This window comes from Anomaloglossus baeobatrachus, chromosome 6, assembly GCF_048569485.1.
Source record: "Anomaloglossus baeobatrachus isolate aAnoBae1 chromosome 6, aAnoBae1.hap1, whole genome shotgun sequence".
Lineage (NCBI taxonomy): Eukaryota > Metazoa > Chordata > Amphibia > Anura > Aromobatidae > Anomaloglossus > Anomaloglossus baeobatrachus.
Window position 1 is genome coordinate 261,170,768 of NC_134358.1, and position 18,030 is coordinate 261,188,797.

Below are 18,030 nucleotides of genomic sequence, written 5' to 3' on the forward strand. Positions count from 1 at the left end.
TCTGAAGGATAAAGATTTATTTTTTTTTCTGACGGAGCTGTATAATGGCCTGTTTTTTGAGGGACAAGATTAGTATTTACATATGACTTTTTGATTGCGTTTTATTCCACTTTTTTGTCAGCTGTATGATGAAAAGACACATTATTTTAACATATCAATAAAACTTTAATAATAATAGTTTCCCTACTATATATACATAAAATTTTTAGGAGAGCGACAACATCGGATCTTGGACATTTTATAGTTTTTGTTACTTTTTTTTTTAATTTCTTTACGGTTCTCACTGAAGGGTTTATGTAGTGTTACAGTTTTATATATTGGGTTGTTCCTGATGCGGCGATACCAAGTGTGTGTACTTTTTACATAAATATATGGGTTTATTGAAATTTTTTTCTTTTTTCTTCATTCTTTATTTTCAGAATTTTTTTTTAAAACTTTTTTTTTTACTTAGTCCCTTTATGGGACAGTAACTTATTATTCTGATTGCTGGTATAATGTATTGCAATGCACCAGCATTATACCGGTCAGTGCTGCACTGACAGAAGCTTCTTAGATAATGCTCTTGATATGGTCTAACAGGCTTGCCATAGACAGCTGACCTGGAGGTCGTCATCCTTGGGTTGCCATGGCAACGACTGGCCTCCTGTGATCACAACGTGGGGTCCAAATTGGGTGGGAGAGGGACCGCACAACTTCTCCCAGCCTCCTAAATGCAGTGATCACCATTGATCGCAGCAATTAGGGGGTTATACAGCCAGGGGCAGCGCAGGGTCCATCCCTGGCTGTGACAGCTGGAGCTAGGCTATCCCTTCCACCCACCCAGCTTCCGGCGGCGATCGTGTGGACAGTTCCTGAGCCCCGATCAATCATGACATACCTATATGTCATTGATCAGGAACCCCTATACGACCATGACGTATAGATACATCAAATGTGATGGGGTTACATAATCTCAAATAATAAGCAATGTAATCTGTTGTGGAATTTGGCAAAAAGTTTTCTATTCCCCTACAGCACCTCTGAAAGGAAGATTATTAAGCCTATTCCTAATTGGATGTTCACAAATCAAATTTCTCTTCTTCAAGTAAATTCTGATGTGGGCTTTTTTTTTCTTTTTTTACATTAAATACTTGTAAATACATTGCATGCAATTTATTTGACAACAAAGATAGACTACGTTATGTTAAATAGGTGCCAGCCATGACAGATTTACCTACCCAAGCTCCACGAAAGAGGCTTTTAGACTGTCTAGAGGAGCATGAGATAACGAGAGCATAGTCATTACATCTTCAAGAAAACCAACAAGCAGCTTCCGGTCTTCTTCCTAAAATACAAAAGAGACAAAACGTTGAAAAAAGGTGATGATGTAACTAAACACCGAAATAGAGACTACCCGGCAGATGGGAAGTGGATAGCGATAACCAATAAGCATGACATGTAGCTCCTACCTATCCTAGTGATGGCTTACCTGATTGTAGCATGTTAGTACTCCTGTAGCATAGATAGGGACTGTAGCTTTTGTGAGAACCCCATTACCTGCTGTAGCATCTAAGAAACGAGATTATACATAGTTATTAAAGGGAACAGTTTATTGACTGATGCTGCCTGAACCTTGGGCAGCTTTAATCAAACACTGGCTGCATGACTGCCGACAGCGGTGTTTAACTCTGAAAATCTTCAGCGTTTCAAAATAAACCTACACTGAAAAGCTGGCCAAGGACTTTGTCTCTCAGTTGACTAGCACAAGGAGGGTCTCCTGTGGCTTCTCTCCACCCCAATTTCTGAGCGACAGGTTACTCCGCATGCATGCGACCACGAATGTACGCACGGAGAGACTTGTCCGTCTTTGGGAGCAGATGAGGAAAAGCCACCAGGAGTTGGCCGTGGACTAGTCAGCAGAGACATTATCCCTTGTTGATTTTTTAAAGTATGTTTGTTTACTTTGGTTCGGGCAGCATCAATCAAATGAGAGTTTAAATCAATGGTGATATTCCGAACATGCATGTGTATGAAGCTGGGTGAAGGTAGAGATAACGGACACCCAACTGATAAGGTGTATGGGCAACAAAGGGGACAAAAAAGTGACATTTTAAAGGACAATTTATTTAAATGTTAATGTGACTTGACAACTACAGAGCGCTGTAAATTGACAGCATTCGGTTATGTATTAGCTCCCCACATTTGTATATTTAGAGAGTGGGATTAGTGCTCCTGTAATCAACCAGAAGCAGGCTGGAATACAGGGAGAAGTCAAGAGGTTTAACACCCCTCCTGCCCTCTTTTTGCAGCCTACACAGCACACAGTAGCCATGTACTAAATAGAAGCATCTGTTAAGGAGCGGTATACCAAGATTGCAGAGTCCTAGTAGACCTGAATCAGTCCTGCCGGTGTCCTATGTCACAGTAGTGGGCAGTTTCACTCTGTAATTGGGGCTCCTAACAGTGGCATAAACACTTACCTATATTTTCTTCAGACAGCCTCAATATTTCCTGGAACTGTGGCTTTACCTAAAAATGACAATTTATAGTTGAATATTTTTAGTGACATAACTATCACTGCTCCAAACAAGTAAAAGCTAGCCAGCAGCCCCAGATGTGAGGTTTGTGCCATAGTGGCCTGCAGCTCTACCGTCACCGGGCGAATATCAGACACAGAAATGGCCACTGCACTAAACTAACACAGCAAAAAGCAGTCCTGTACTTCAACTCCAGCTAATATGTATATAGTGAGCAGAAACAAGCAACGATGTGGACATTAAGCGTGGCTTTAGAAAGGCCAGCTGATGGGCTGAATAGTCGCTCGTTGCTGCTAATTCTATATTTTAGCTCGAATTGAAATAAAGAACTGCTTTTAGGTATAAGTGCTGATTCTGTGCAGTGGGAATTTCTCTGACATATGGAGGATTAAATGATCGGTAGGGTCATCAAAGATATTGATCAAATCCTGTAGGTTCAATTATGATTGCAGAAATAGTCGGGGATTTCAGTATGAAAACATTATCTGACGTCTTATAGGGAACTATTTTGTCCACAAAAACTTTTTACCTGCAGATATAGGGGTAATCTGTAATTAAATTACGTTTACATCATGCCTGGCAGATTTGACTCACTGGACCAGCGGCTATAGGGAGAAAATTAAAGTTATATTCTCCCTGCAGCCACTCACGTTCAGTCATTGAGGGAGTGCCGGGAGTGATTACCATCAGCAATGTGTGCTGTAATCACTCATTAGCACATTGACTGAGAGCCTGCTCTGCAGCGTGTGTCGGTAAGCTGTCAATAAATGCAATGTGCTGTAGAGCGATTACAGCACGTACACACTGTAAATGCTAGTTACCTACAGATACCCATTATATCTGCAATTAATCATTGTTTCTGCACAGGATAGGTTACTGCTAAAGAAAAGGAAAAGGTCCCTTAAACTTGTCAAACTGTTATCAATGCAGTACTATCCTACAAACCAAACACTATCCTTGATGCCAAAGTGAGGGTCTGCGTTCCACTCCTTACATCTTGCTGTGTAAATGTCACAGCGCGATGTAACAGCAGGCCGTGGTAAGCATTCACTTAACCCGACTCCATCAGAAGTCATGTGACGTGATCACGTGCATCCAATGGTTGCCATGGTAACACAGGGTCATGTGATGACTCTTGCAGCCATCATGAGTAACTTCCTCTTACACCCAGCAGACTGCAGTGTGTGAGAGGAGAGCAGCCTTTCTTCAGATCTCAGCTGTGTACCTGTGATCTGCAGAGAGGAACAAGCGATCACACAGCTGATCCTTATAGTCCCCAGGGGACTAGTAAAAAGAAAAAAAAAAAGTTTTAAAAAAATATTAAAAAAAAACAAAAAAAAACCCCTAAGGCTATGTGCGCACGTTGCGTAAATTCATGCAGTTACGCTGCGCTTTGTAGCGCAGCGTAACTGCATGCGTCCTGCGTCCCCTGCACAATCTATGGAGATTGTGCAGGGGCCGTGCGCACGTGGCATATTACAACGCAGCGCTTCGGCTACTGCTGAAGCGCTGCGTAAAAAGAAGTGACATGTCACTTCTTCCGTGCGCTTTGCCGGCAGCCCCTGCTCTGTCTATGGCAGGAGCTGCAGGCAGAGCGCACGTTCTCGCCGGCACCATGCGCCTCAGAACGGAGCTTTTCAGCTGCGCTCTGAAGCGCACCTTTTACGGTGCTGGGCTAGTACGCAACGTGCGCACATACCCTAAAAGTTCAAATCACCCCCCAATTCTCCCCATTGAAAATTAAAGGGTAAAAAATACACACATTTGGCATCGCCGAATTCAGAAACGCTCGATTTAGCAAAATGTAAAATCAATTATATCTGACCGGTAAATGGGGTAGCGGCAAAGACATTCCAAACGCCAAAATTACGTTTTTGGGTCGCCGCAAATTTTCCGCAAAATGCATTAACAGGCGATCAAAACGTAGCATCTGCGCAAAAATGGTACCATTAAAGTCAGCTCAAGACACAAAAAAGAAGCAGTCACGGAACCATAAAGCATGAAAAATGAGAACGCTACGGATCACAGAATATGGGGCAAAAAATTGTGCCTTTTTTTGGACAAACTTGTGAATTTTTTGAACCCCTCAGTTTTACCATATATTAAACACTGAGTAAACTATCCCAAAAACAATCATGCATGCACTTTTTTTGCACTTGGAATTTTTTTGCAGTTCCCCAGTACACTATATGGTAAAACTAATGATTTCATTCAAAAGTACATCTCGTTCCGCAAAAAATAAGCATTTATATGGCAAGATTGACGGAAAAATAAAAAATTAAGGCTCTCGGAAGAAGGGGAGTAAAAAAAAAAAACAAACAAAAAAACGGAAAAATGCCCATGGATGAAGGGGTTAAAATTTCAGATGAATAGATTGGTGCTGGTCACCTTCACTGGATCTGAATTAATCCCAATCTGTCAGCAGTTTAATAATAAATAATAACTGAAAAACATTTTACCTTAGTGTTAGTAAATATCTTTCCAAACGTTCTGCACAACCTCCAGAAATATCTTGAAAACTCATGAACGCAAGCTGTTGATGCAACATTGATGCGGCCCACGATCTCAATCAGTTGTGGTAATCTGCAGACAGAGTGTCAGTCATTTTTATCAGTATACAAAAAAAAAAAAAAAAAAAAAAAGCATCTTCATCGTAGTTTGTAAGCTGACCAATTGTCTCCTGAGAATGTGAAGGTACAGAAACAAGGGGAAACTGATTATGGAATCCCTTATTTTACTGCGAACAGTTGAATTAGGCACCCATCAAGAATAAGAATCCTTACTATTTGGCATAGATCGGAGATGCTAAGATCAAAGCGAGACCCTATCAATTTGTAAGACGCTGGGCACATTTAGTGGAACTGGGGTATCACATAGCATTAGACCATTATGGTGTAGAATACTGAACATCACGACTTTGTGAATGATACTGGCAGTCACATAGCTGGAATGTCTTTGGCTCTTTTCATGGACCCAAATAAAATGGTCACCAAAAAAATTGCTAGTAATAGTGAAAGAGGTTCATAAAATTTGACTATAAAAATGTAAAATCGTTTCTATTGATATCAGAAGTGATTTTGGCAATCGTGACCTACAAATACTACTCTCCTGTATACACCAATCAATCAATCAAGTGTGCACATATCATGCACTTCCTATTAGGGAGGTTACAGTTAAAAAAAAAAAATACTCCTGATGAAGCCTAGTGCGGTGAAACGCGCGTCGAGGTTTTTGCGCTCTCTCCCATCCAATTTAATCATCAATCTATGTTGGGTCAACGTGATTCAAGTAACAGAAAAAATAGTAGTTCCAACATCAAGTCTCAAATAAAAAAAAAATTTCTTCATATTAACAACAGACACGTTGGTAGGACAACCAATTTATTTTTTTTTTTAACTGCACGTCTTACGCGTTTCGAACCCGTGTAGTGGTTCTTAATCATGTAGTGGTCTATGATGAAAAACTACTACAGGGGTTTAAAACGCATAAGAAGTGACTTTTAAAAAAATGTTTTGGGTTGTCCTACCAACATATTTGTTGGCTTTTAATTTGAAGAAATAAATTGTTTTTTTATTTATGAGACGTGATGCTGGAACTACTATTTTTTCTGCTATTGGAATTGTGCTTCCTTGAACATGGAACCGACCTCCTTGCATCGTCTACTGATACAGGATCCGGACAAAGAAAAACTCCTGTGGGTGAGCTGAATTTTTCTATTTTTTGTTCAATGTGATTCAAGGTATTCACAGCAGAATTCAGAATCCAGGCTTAAGCAGTTTTCCTTTAGCTGACCTCTCCATTATTATGGAATGTTATTTTCTGCAATTTATTATCAATTTTTTACATATTATTAGTGGTGTATCTTTCCCATGTCCCGCTTGGACAGGCTAGGTGTAAGATTGACCGTTTTATATTTATATTTTTATACCACTACTATTTGTACATCAGTGGATAATTAACTTTTGGTATTATATTAGATACTATTTTATGTAGTAATAATGATGATATTTAACGAAACATTAAAAATAAAATCAGGAAAACCAACTCACAGTTGATTAACAACCCAAAGTAAACTTTCCCAGCCAGTGGTTCCCTCGTGCTCCAGCTGGTGGTCATAAAGCTGCAGTAGTACAGCCAGCTGCTCCCGGCTGCCAACTATGGTGGCTACATCCTGGAGAGGCGATATCGGGCGTGGAAAGCGAGTCACTGAAGGATGGCCAGAACACAAAACAGAAAAAGAACGTTAGTCACGACTAATGACAATCATGGGGATTTCCATTTAAGTCAAATAGAAGATAAATACAGAAGAGGTTAATATAATATTGACTGCGTGCTCCAAGCTGCATAATTACTAAAGTACACAAAGGGTCAACAGAGGGGCACAGCTACACAGGGAATTCTCTACCATATAGTTAAACAGTAAAGAGGTGTGCAGCAACCCAGAGGCGTAACAGCTCACATCATTTGCCCCACTGGTAATTCAGGACGCACACCTTATGGAGACGGAGCAAAAACCACAACTAATGCCCCAGCAAACACAAACGCTGTGCTCTGTCGATCAGGATTCACCGTCATTGTGCTACAATGAACAGTGATATTACAAGTCCCACTTATTGTGGCCTCAAAACATTCATTCACACAGATAATTAGTATATTAAGGATACATACTCATATATATTATATATATAAATATATAATAAGGCTATTTGCGCACGTTGCGTAAATTGATGCAGTTACGCTGCGCTTTGCAGCGCAGCGTAACTGCATGCGTCCTGCGTCCCCTGCACAGTCTATGGAGATTGTGCAGGGGCCGTGCGCACGTGGAGTCTCAGAGCGCAGCGCTTCGGCTACTGCCGAAGCGCTGCGCAAAAAGAAGTGACATGTCACTTCTTTCCTGCGCTTTGCCGGCAGCTCCTGCTCTGTCTATGGCAGGAGCTGCAGGCAGAGCGCATGGAATCGGCGCTCACTACGGACATTTCTGCAGCGATCTAAAGCGCACATGTGCTCTTCAGATCGCTGCAGAAATTTCTGCAGTGAAGTGCGCAACGTGCGCACATAGCCTAAAAGTGACCATTACAATACACACCATACATCTATCTATGGCTCCCGAACTTGAGGTTTTGAGGAGATTATATATATATATATATATATATATATATTATATATAAAATATATATATTTACAAATATACACATACACACATACATACACACACATATATCCTCAAAACCTCAATTTGAGGAGCCGTAAACAGATGTGTGGCGTGTTTTGTAATGGTCATTTTTTTTCCCATGGGGGGAGGGGGGTGTAAAAAAAGTTCAAGACTGACATTTCTCTGCCTAATCAACTTTCCAAAAGAAATACATTCGGTCAAACAAAAAAAAAATCCAGCTCTGTCTATGGTGGCACCATATAGGACTCTACCATGTTTTCAAACATTATGCCTGTCAGTTCCAGGGCACTCTACATGGCCAACTGACTGACTTCCAGAACCTGATTGAACCCATTAGAGCTGTAGTCGCCAACCTATCGCTCAGGAGCTCCTTGCCTCAGCTGTGCGACTCACGGCTGTGGGCCAAGTTGGTTCATTAACACATAGTTTAACAAACAGCCATGAAGAGCAAGTCTCGCATATGGTTAGTTTTAGTAGTAGCCCTGCACAGAAGAGGAGATCTGAATCCATCTTTGGGCTTTTAGGTTACAGATCTGCTCCTCGGCATCTGTGGGCTTTTAGGTTACAGATCTGCTCCTCGGCATCTGTGGGCTTTCAGGCTACAGATCTGCTCCTCGGCATCTGTGGGCTTTTAGGCTACAGATCTGCTCCTCGGCATCTGTGGGCTTTTAGGCTACAGATCTGCTCCTCGGCATCTGTGGGCTTTCAGGCTACAGATCTGCTCCTCGGCATCTGTGGGCTTTCAGGCTTCAGATCTGCTCCTTGGCATCTGTGGGCTTTCGGGCTACAGATCTGCTCCTCGGCATCTGTGGGCTTTTGCTCATGGGAGGTCCAGAATACACAATGCTGATACAACTTTGAAAATCAGAAGGCAAAATGTATGTCTCAAATGTAACATAACATGTAAATGTATTTTGTGGTTCCCAGCTGAGCCACAACAGAGCCCTATACCCGGAATAAAAATCCCAAAGTGAAATTATAATAAAAGTCTTGATGCCAAACTTTTTATAGCTACACAAGTTCATCTTTTGCAGTGGCTTTGAATTGGTCATTGAAGTTACAATACACAACATAAGCAGATTATTCCTATTTCTTTTTAGCGGAACAATGAAATCCAGCCGATTTTACTTCCTTGTTATCTCATTATGAAACCATAAAACAAAGAAATATTTCAACTTTTTACAAGTAAAGTAAACATGTAAGAAAAGCAACCATGCAATGTTACGAAACCTCTCTACACATTCCCCCGTAAGCGTGCACTCAGCCAAGCGTGCATGTTTTCTTAGTAAAAAAAGATGGGAACAATGGAATTTGGAGGCAGTTTTTCAAATGTTTCACTATTTCAGAACATTTTGTGAAATTGCTGTGAAATCTGAGTTCAGCACTTGGCCATCTTCGGTTTTCCCTTAGAGAATGCATGGAGAACATGCTGAGCATGCACTGGGCAGCTCCATTCAGGTGGGAGACAGAAATCCCCTGTTCTGGCCATCATTGAGGGTCGCGGCGGTGCGATGAAGAGCCCTTAGCAATGAACAAGAGCAAATTTCATATAGACATCGGGATGTGGCTGAGCAGAAATGCATCTAAATCTCCTCCAGTGTACACAAAAGGCATGCTGTACAATTGCCAGAAATGGAAAACATCATGTTAATTGACTTGGACAGAAAGAAAACAAGAATATTACAGCAGTCCAAGCTTTGTAAGGTTACCGAAAAATAGGCAACATTGCATTATAGGGGTGGGCCTCTACTTTACATGTCCCTTTCATAGCAACTTACAGTCACAGATAAGCACTTCAGTCAATACATTGCTTTGGAAATCTCGGTATAACATGAGCTGCTCTTGTGTTCACCTGATCTGAGGCTGAGAATCTCCTGCTTCATGTGACCTCACATCAATCAGGACGGGGCTGCATTCTGCAGCTTTCATGGCTGTCCATATGCATGGTGCTACTGCAGACACAGCTCGCTTGTACCGGTATATAAAATGTACACATTGCTGTATACACTGTGTAATGTATATATGATGCTAGATACTTGTTATTATAAGAATACATTTGTCTGGAACACATGTACCACTGCCATCGATTTGTCAAACACCACCACTGCTGCCACTAATTCGTCAGGAACACCACTCGCTCCGACACATGTGCCTCGGATGCTGCTGTAAAGGGGACTCCACCTCACACACTCACTTACGTACCACAATACATCCATCATCTTACCAAATATCGTTGAAAAAACATTCAATATATACAGCACACATGAATATCAAATCCATAATTCAGGGAGATGCTGTGAGCCTGTGGGATGCCAGTTACCAAAACATTTGTAATTTTACCCACAGACGCCAATATGCTCCTTGATCATGGATGTATCCATGGATTGTCAAACCTGTATTTGATATATATGGCATGGAAAATAATTGCCATGTGAGGTCTACGATACGGAGCCGTATTGTTCATCTTAGGGACAATTATCTTTACCTTGCATTGATTAAGGGGTGCTTCACACATAGCGACAACGACGTCGCTGTTACGTCACAATTTTCTGTGACGTAACAGCGACCTGGTAAGTCGCTGTTATGATCGCTGCTTAGCTGTCAAACACAGCGACGCAGCAGCGATCATAACATCGCTACATGTGCAGAGAGCAGAGAGCCGCGCACACTGCTTAGCGCTGGCTCCTTGCTCTCCTAGCTACAGTACACATCGGGTTAATTAACCCGATGTGTACTGCAGCTACATGTGCAGAGAGCAGGGAGCCGCGCACACTGCTTAGCGCTGGCTCCTTGCTCTCCAAGCTACAGTACACATCGGGTTAATTAACCCGATGTGTACTGCAGCTACATGTGCAGAGAGCAGGGAGCCGCGCACACTGCTTAGCGCTGGCTCCTTGCTCTCCTAGCTACAGTACACATCGGGTTAATTAACCCGATGTGTACTGCAGCTACATGTGCAGAGAGCAGGGAGCCGCGCACACTGCTTAGCGCTGGCTCCTTGCTCTCCTAGCTACAGTACACATCGAGTTAATTAACCCGATGTGTACAGCAGCTACAGAGAGCCGGAGCCGGCAGCACAGGCAGCGTGAGAGCTGCGGAGGCTGGTAACTAAGGTAAATATCGGGTAACCACCTTGGTTACCCGATGTTTACCCTGGTTACAGCTTACCGCAGCTGCCAGATGCCGGCTCCTGCTCCCTGCTCGCTTCATTTCGTCGCTCTCTCGCTGTCACACACAGCGATCTGTGTGTCACAGCGGGAGAGCGCCTTTGAAGAAAACGAACCAGGGCTGTGTGTAACGAGCAGCGATCTCGCAGCAGGGGCCAGATCACTGCTCAGTGTCACACACAGCGAGATCGCTAATGAAATCACTGTTGCGTCACCAAAACCGTGCCGTAGCAGCCATTTCGGTAGCGATCTCGCTATGTGTGAAGCACCCCTAACACCTTTTTGCTAATGAGAACTTACAAACGTTTGCTCTTCCAACAACTGTAAGCTACTCAGAATAAGCACTCCATGTCTGCTCTCCATCAGATAACCTAATTCAATTGCCTCTTCACAATGAGACGTGAGTGATCCAAAGCTCCCAGCCTTTTTTTCTATATAACTCATTACACTATTTATGACAACATTAATTTCTCTTTCCCCATCCAATCTTCTATCAATCCTCTCTCCCATCCCTCGGTAATGAGGGAGAGCAGGGGTGAATCTGTATTGGCAGGGCTGCTGTTCTGTGCATTACTTCTATTTGCTATAATAGTGTTCGGTACAGGAGATTGTATTAGTGCGGTGTGCAATGCTGGAGGAGGAAAGGAAGGGGTGTAGGCGGAGTTACAGGGGTGTGCTCACTGCGTGCTATCAGCCCCGCACAAGGAATGATGGGAGATATAGGAACAAGAACTGACTGACAGGAGAATTGATGCCAGAGAATAGGAATCCAAGATGAAACTTGGCACAAACAGTATATGGGGTTCTTTAGGGCTTTAAACTTAAGCATTTATAGCAAAAACAGTAACTGAGTTAGGATAGGGTAGCCTCTAAGTTTATTGAACAAATACTTTGGTAGAAGAGAAATGAAACAAAAGGGAACCTGCACCAGATTTGTCTACTATAAGCTGCAGCCACCACCACCTCTTATATAGCATTCTAACATGCAGTATATAAGAGCCCAGGCCACGCTGTACAACGTAAAAATCATTTTTATAATACTCATCTAGGGGGCAGTGCGGTTTGATGGGTGTCACAGCTCTCCGCTCCGGCGCCTTCTCTCTGTGGTGATCGCTGTCCTCCTTCTTCTAAGGCCCGAGCGCATGACATGTCCTACGTCATACCCACTGGACGGCATTGAGATTGTGTGCAGGTGCACTTTGATCTGCCCTGTAGTGCGCATGCACGGGAGGTCTTTAACCTTTCCTCGCACCTGCGCATTAGAGTACTTTGATCTGCTCTCAGTAGGGTAGACCAAAGTGCGCCTGCGAAGGATCACAATGTTGGGATGTGTGGATGACATAGTACGTGTCATCCACACTGGGCTGGGATGAAGAAGAACGGAGATCTAGATTTACTGTCACAGGGCAAATAAAGTAACCTGAAACGTCCAGGTCTTGGGAAAAATGTCTACAGTCACTGTAGATGTGCGTTCAATAATAGCAGTCACTGGCTTCCTTCAATCCAAATCTGGAATGTGCACATTGCAATAATAACACATGAACAGATGTGTCCAAACGTTTGGACTAGTACTAATATATATATATATATATATATATATAAAATCACACATACATACATACATACATACATATATATATATCTATCTATCACACACATATACTGTACACACACATACACACTTATGAATGCCAGATTTCATTTTTACTATGTTTCTTCCAATCTCCTAGATCCACATATTCTGTATAATCCTAAAAGCTTGCGGATATCGCAGACAGTGAGCCACAATATAGGCTGACAGTTCAGAAGATACACAGTCATCTGATCATCATAGGCAGGATTGTAATAAAATAACACCTACACATAGAAAACAGTGGCTGCACCTCTACTCCCTGCACAATGACCTCTGCACAGATCACAGAACATCCATGGACACCTTTCCTGTAGAAGTCAGTAAGTCACCTACAGATACCAGTTTCCTACGGTGAATATTGCTCTGTTGTAAAGAGTATTAATAGAGTGCAGCAACACAGAAAAAGAGCCCCCTTAAAAATCATTAAAAAAATAATTACTATTAGAAAACAAAAACAAATTAGGAAAACAAACCCATTTTAGTGTCTGGTTTTGATTAGTAGAAACAAATACAAGTGATACATTTCCTTTAATGGAACCACAATGCGCTCATCTACATGAACAGTGTTCCGAATAGGACAGATGGGCTATAAGGCAAATTACACAGTCTCACATGCTGGGACGGCTGAGTCAGATGCAGGAAAATCACATAGACAGCAGATCTATTTTAAGGGCCAGTAGACAGACCATAATAGAAGCTGGAAAATTCAAATCAAACTTTCTGTGTGTATAAACCACCACTGCTAGAAAACCACTACTGTATGGAATGCAACTAGAGACAAAAAATAAAGAGGAACACACTGCCAATGATCACAAAAGGCAATCCAAGACTTCTACACAGAGTGCCAGGAACCAGGACATAGCACTCTGATCAAAGTATTTCAGCGGATTGTACAATAAAAACAAGTATCACCAATATTGGATAAGAGACAATATGCTGGGGGTCCGACAGCTCAGATCCAAACCAATTGGCAGAATGAGGAATTTTTATCCCTGTGAAAAAGAAATGGCAGTGTGCACATGCAACCTGTGCTCCATTTATTTCCTATACGGCTTTAGAGTGCTGACCTTGGCGTTTCCGGCAGTCACACAGAATAAATGGAGTAGTAGGCATCTGACCTGCTGTGCCATTTTGTAACCGTGATAAAATGCTCTCTTTCTTACGGATCAAAAGTCCCCAATACGCTGATCAGAGCAGATCCCCATAGAGGGAATCTGTCAGGCGATTTTGTAGTACAATACTAAGGTTTTCTTTAAATAGGGCTTAGGCTGCTTTCACACATCCGGCTTGAGCTGTGCGGCTCAATCCGGCTGTGAAAGCTATGCAACGGATGCGGTGAAAACACTGCATCCTTTGCGTAAGTTTTTCCCATGCGGCCCGTCCGGATTTTGCCGCTTGCGGCATGCTACTGAGCATGCGCAGTGGCAAAAACCGCATGCGGCGACCGGATGCGGTTTTTGCCGCATCGCGCCGCATCCGGACGCCATAGGCATGCATTGAAAAATGCGGCGCATCGGCCGAATGCGGCGCGATGCAGGTTTTTTTGCCGCACGAAAAAACGTGCCAGGCAACGTTCCATCCGGCTGCCGCATCGGCTAAATCTGCCGCATGCGGCAAAAACCGGACCGAACGCAAGGCCATGCGGCAAAATGCGGCACTAATTAAAGTCTATGCAGAAAAAATGCAACCGGCAGCAAAAAAAAGGTTGCGATTTTCCTGCAAAGTGCCGGATTGTGCCGCATTTCAGAAACCGGAGGTGTGAAAGCAGCCTTAAGGGCCTTTCAGGATCAGTAAGTTTTATAGCTCTCCCTCTTCCTGTTATCTTGTTGTAAGCTCCAGAGAATTCAGTGTGACTGCATATGCCCTGCTCCCCCCTCCCAGTGCTGGCATCAGTGATAGTAAATCTGAACTGAATTTGCAGTGCGGCCCCCACCCAAACTCCTTCCCACCTCATAGCAGTGATAGGGGTACTTCTCACATAGCGAGAACGCTAGCGAGATCGATGCTGAGTCACGGTTTTTGTGACGCACCAGTGACCTCATTAGCGATCTCGCTGTGTGGGACACTGAGCAGTGATCTGGCCCCTGCTGTGAAATCGCTGCTCGTTACACACAGTGCTGGTTCATTTTTTGGACGTTGCTCTCCCGCTGTGAAGCACACATCGCTGTGTTTGACAGCAAGAGTGCAATGATCTGAATGTGCTGGGAGCAGGGAGCCAGCGTCTGGCAGCCTGAAGTAAGCTGTAACCAAGGTAAATATCAGGTAACCAAGCGAAGTGCTTTGCTTGGTTACCCGATATTTACCTTGGTTAATAGCATCCGCCGCTCTCAGGCTGCCAGTGCTGGCTCCCTGCACACGTAGCCAGAGTACACATCGGGTAAATAAGCAAAGCGGTTTGCTTATTAACCCGATGTGTACTCTGGCTAGGAGTGCAGGGAGCCAGTGCTAAGTGGTGTGCGCTGGTAACCAAGGTAAATATCGGGTAACCAAGCGCTTGGTTACCCGATATTTACCTTCGTTACCAAGCGCAGCATCGCTTCCATGCGTCGCTGGTGTCTGGTCACTGGTGAGATCTGCCTGATTGACAGCTCACCAGCGACCATGTAGCGACGCACCAGCGATCCTGACCAGGTCAGATTGCTGGTGGGATCGCTGGAGCGTCGCTTAAGTGTGACGGTACCCATAGTATATGCACAGAGGTGGGAGCAGTGAATATGCAAATTGTGTTTACATTGCCTTGACTAGCATGTAGGAGACACTGAAGTCTATGGAGCTGATAACAGGATAAAGTAGAGCTATAAAACCTTATTTAAAGATATTAGTATTGTACTACAAAATCACCTGACAGATTCCCTTTAAAGGAACCACTTAATGGACTAATGTATTTTTTCTAATTCTGGTCCATTTTTTACCTTCTATCTGTAATATTTCTCCCTGCAGCTTGGCTTTATTTGTAAAAGGTGCATTCTGTAAAACTGTGGCAAATAGCGAGGGGATAAGGGACTGCAGGGCAGAGAGATACATGTGCAGCTTGTGTTCATCCAGGCCATGCTCTCCTTCCTAAAATAAGAAGGGAATATAGATGGAAAAATGAATTAGCAGAACTGCAATGTCAGCAGTAAGCAACTGAACAAAGCAATAACCATACACAAGCGAATAATAGCCTGGCATATGCTTAACATGACACATCATCTTCTATTCCTAAATAAAGCAAACAGTTAAGTCTCTTCTGACTAAAGAACTAACCCAAACATATGGCAATGTGATATCACTAACAGGTCCCTGAAATTGTATAACTTCATGGTAATACCATGATCAGGTTATTGGCATTAACCCATTCAAAGTGCGCATGGCAGCTACGATAAATTGGCTTTTAACCCCTTCACCCCTGGGCGATTTTCCATTGTGGTTTTTTTTTTTTTTCGCTCTCCTTCAGAGAGCCGTAACTTTTTTTTATTTTTTTCGTCAATTTTGCCATATGAGGGCTTACTTTTTGCGGGACGAGTTCTACTTTTAAAATGAAACAATAAGTTTTACCATATAGTGTACTGGAAAACAGTAAAAAAATTCCAAGTGCAAAAAAAAAAAAAATGCAAAAAAAGTGCAATTGCATGATTGTTTTGGAGATATTTTATTCACCTTGTTCACTATATAGTAAAACTGATGTCTCCGTGTGATGCCTCAGGTCGGTACGAGTTAGTAGACACCAAACTTGTATAGGTTTACTTTTATTTAAGGGGTTAAACAAAATTCAGAAGTTTGTCCCAAAAAAAGGCGCACTTTTTGCGCCATTTTCAGTCATCTGTAGCGCTCTCATTTTTCAGGATTTATGGCTCAGTGACTGTTTATTTTTTGCGTCTAGAACTGACTTTAACGGTACCATTTTTGCGCAGAAGTGCAGTTTTGATCGCCTGTTATCGCATTTTGCGCAATATTCGCAGCGACTAAAAAATGTAATTTTGGCGTTTGGAATTTGCCACTACACCGTTTATCGTTTAGATTATTTGATTTTATATTTTTATAGATTGGGCATTTCTGAAGGTGGCGATACCAAATATGTGTATATTTTTTTAACCTTTAATTTTTAATGGCGCGAATGGGGGGGGGGTGATTTTGAACTTACATTTTTTAACTTTTTTTTTTTATATTTTACTAGTCCCCTTAGGGGGACTAAAACGATCAGCAGTCTGATCGCTCATTCTTTCTTGTAGGTCAGAGCAGCATTGCTCTGATCTGCACAAAAGCAGCTCTCCTCTCACACAGGGCCCTTTGCCGGCTATAAGAGGAACTGACTCGAGATAGCTACAGGAGTCATCCTATGACCCTGTCCTACCATGGCAACCAACCATTGAATCCACGTGATCACATCAAGTGACTTCCAATGGAGCCGGGTAAGTGAATGCTTACCGCGGCCTGCTGTTACATCGCGTGGTGACATTTTCACAGCGCTCTGTAAGAAGATAAGAGGCGCAAGTGGGTAGTGAATCCACTCATGCTTGATAGCCACACAGGCAGGGATTAACATGACACGATCCATGACATACCCAGTATGTCATGTGTTATGAACAGGTTAAACACCTGAACATGTGAACAGCTGGTCATTTTCATAAAGACATGAATACGCTTATTCTTTAGTGCTTTGTTAGTTTTTCAAGTGGGTTTTGGAGTAGACCACCCCAAACTTGTCTGGAAAAGAAAAAAATTGTGAACATACTCTAAAGCAGACCTGGGCAAGGGGCGGCCCGCGGGCCACATCCGGCCCGCCTGCTCTCTGTGACCGGCCCGCCCGTCTTCAGCCGGTGCAGTGGAGCCGGGCTGCAGCGTGCCGAGCAGGGGGAGATCCTGTGCAGGTCCGCACAGTCAGTGCAGGCAGCGGAACCAAGGAGTCTTTCCTCTGTTCCCTGCCGGCACTAATTGTCAGTGACACACGCGCGCTCTGACGTTGTCAGTACTGCGCTGCGTGTGTCATTTCAAAAGTTCCCGCCCGGCAGGAGAAAGAAGCAGCACAGCAGACGGAGTAATTCATCTTGCAGGACCTGCGATGATGTCACGCCCATGTGACTGTGTGGGAGGAGACACAGGATGCCGGGCAGAAAGCAAAGATACTGAATCCTGAAGGAGATGTGGATACATGATGACTGGTAATAAGAAAAGAGGGGACATGAGGGGGAGGGGGGCTGCAGGGTGAGTGCATATGAGGGAAGATGGAGTTGCAGTGTGAGTGGCATATGAGGCTGCAGACTGACAGAAGGATGTGAAGGGGTGCAGAGTGTTTGAGAGGGGTAAGTTGGGGTACAGGCAGGGTGAGATATGTGGGCATGGTGTGTGACATATGGGGGTGTAGTGTGTGTGTGATATGGGGGTGCAGGCTAGTGGTGGTGTAGTATATGGGGGTATAGTGATGTAGTATATTACAGGTGTGCTATATGGAGGTGTAGTATATTACAGGTGTACTATATGGAGGCGTAGTATATTACAGGTGTACTATATGGAGGCGTAGTATATTACAGGTGTACTATATGGAGGCGTAGTATATTACAG

At 43.2% G+C, this 18,030-nt stretch overlaps 1 protein-coding gene across 4 annotated transcripts in view; it reads right to left on the reverse strand.

Annotated features, from left to right (window-relative positions):
• The window catches only part of RELCH (RAB11 binding and LisH domain, coiled-coil and HEAT repeat containing), a 205,089-nt gene that overhangs the window by 80,312 nt on the left and 106,747 nt on the right, over positions 1-18,030 (reverse strand). For all 4 annotated transcript variants that reach the window (XM_075314841.1, XM_075314843.1, XM_075314840.1 and 1 more), the window contains 6 exons: positions 15,402-15,549; positions 6,566-6,722; positions 4,976-5,099; positions 2,460-2,508; positions 1,469-1,548; positions 1,218-1,324 (listed from right to left, as the gene is read on the reverse strand). In XM_075314841.1, coding sequence (XP_075170956.1) covers positions 1,218-1,324; positions 1,469-1,548; positions 2,460-2,508; positions 4,976-5,099; positions 6,566-6,722; positions 15,402-15,549 — 665 coding nt within the window. The remainder of the gene's footprint in view (positions 1-1,217; positions 1,325-1,468; positions 1,549-2,459; positions 2,509-4,975; positions 5,100-6,565; positions 6,723-15,401; positions 15,550-18,030) is intronic.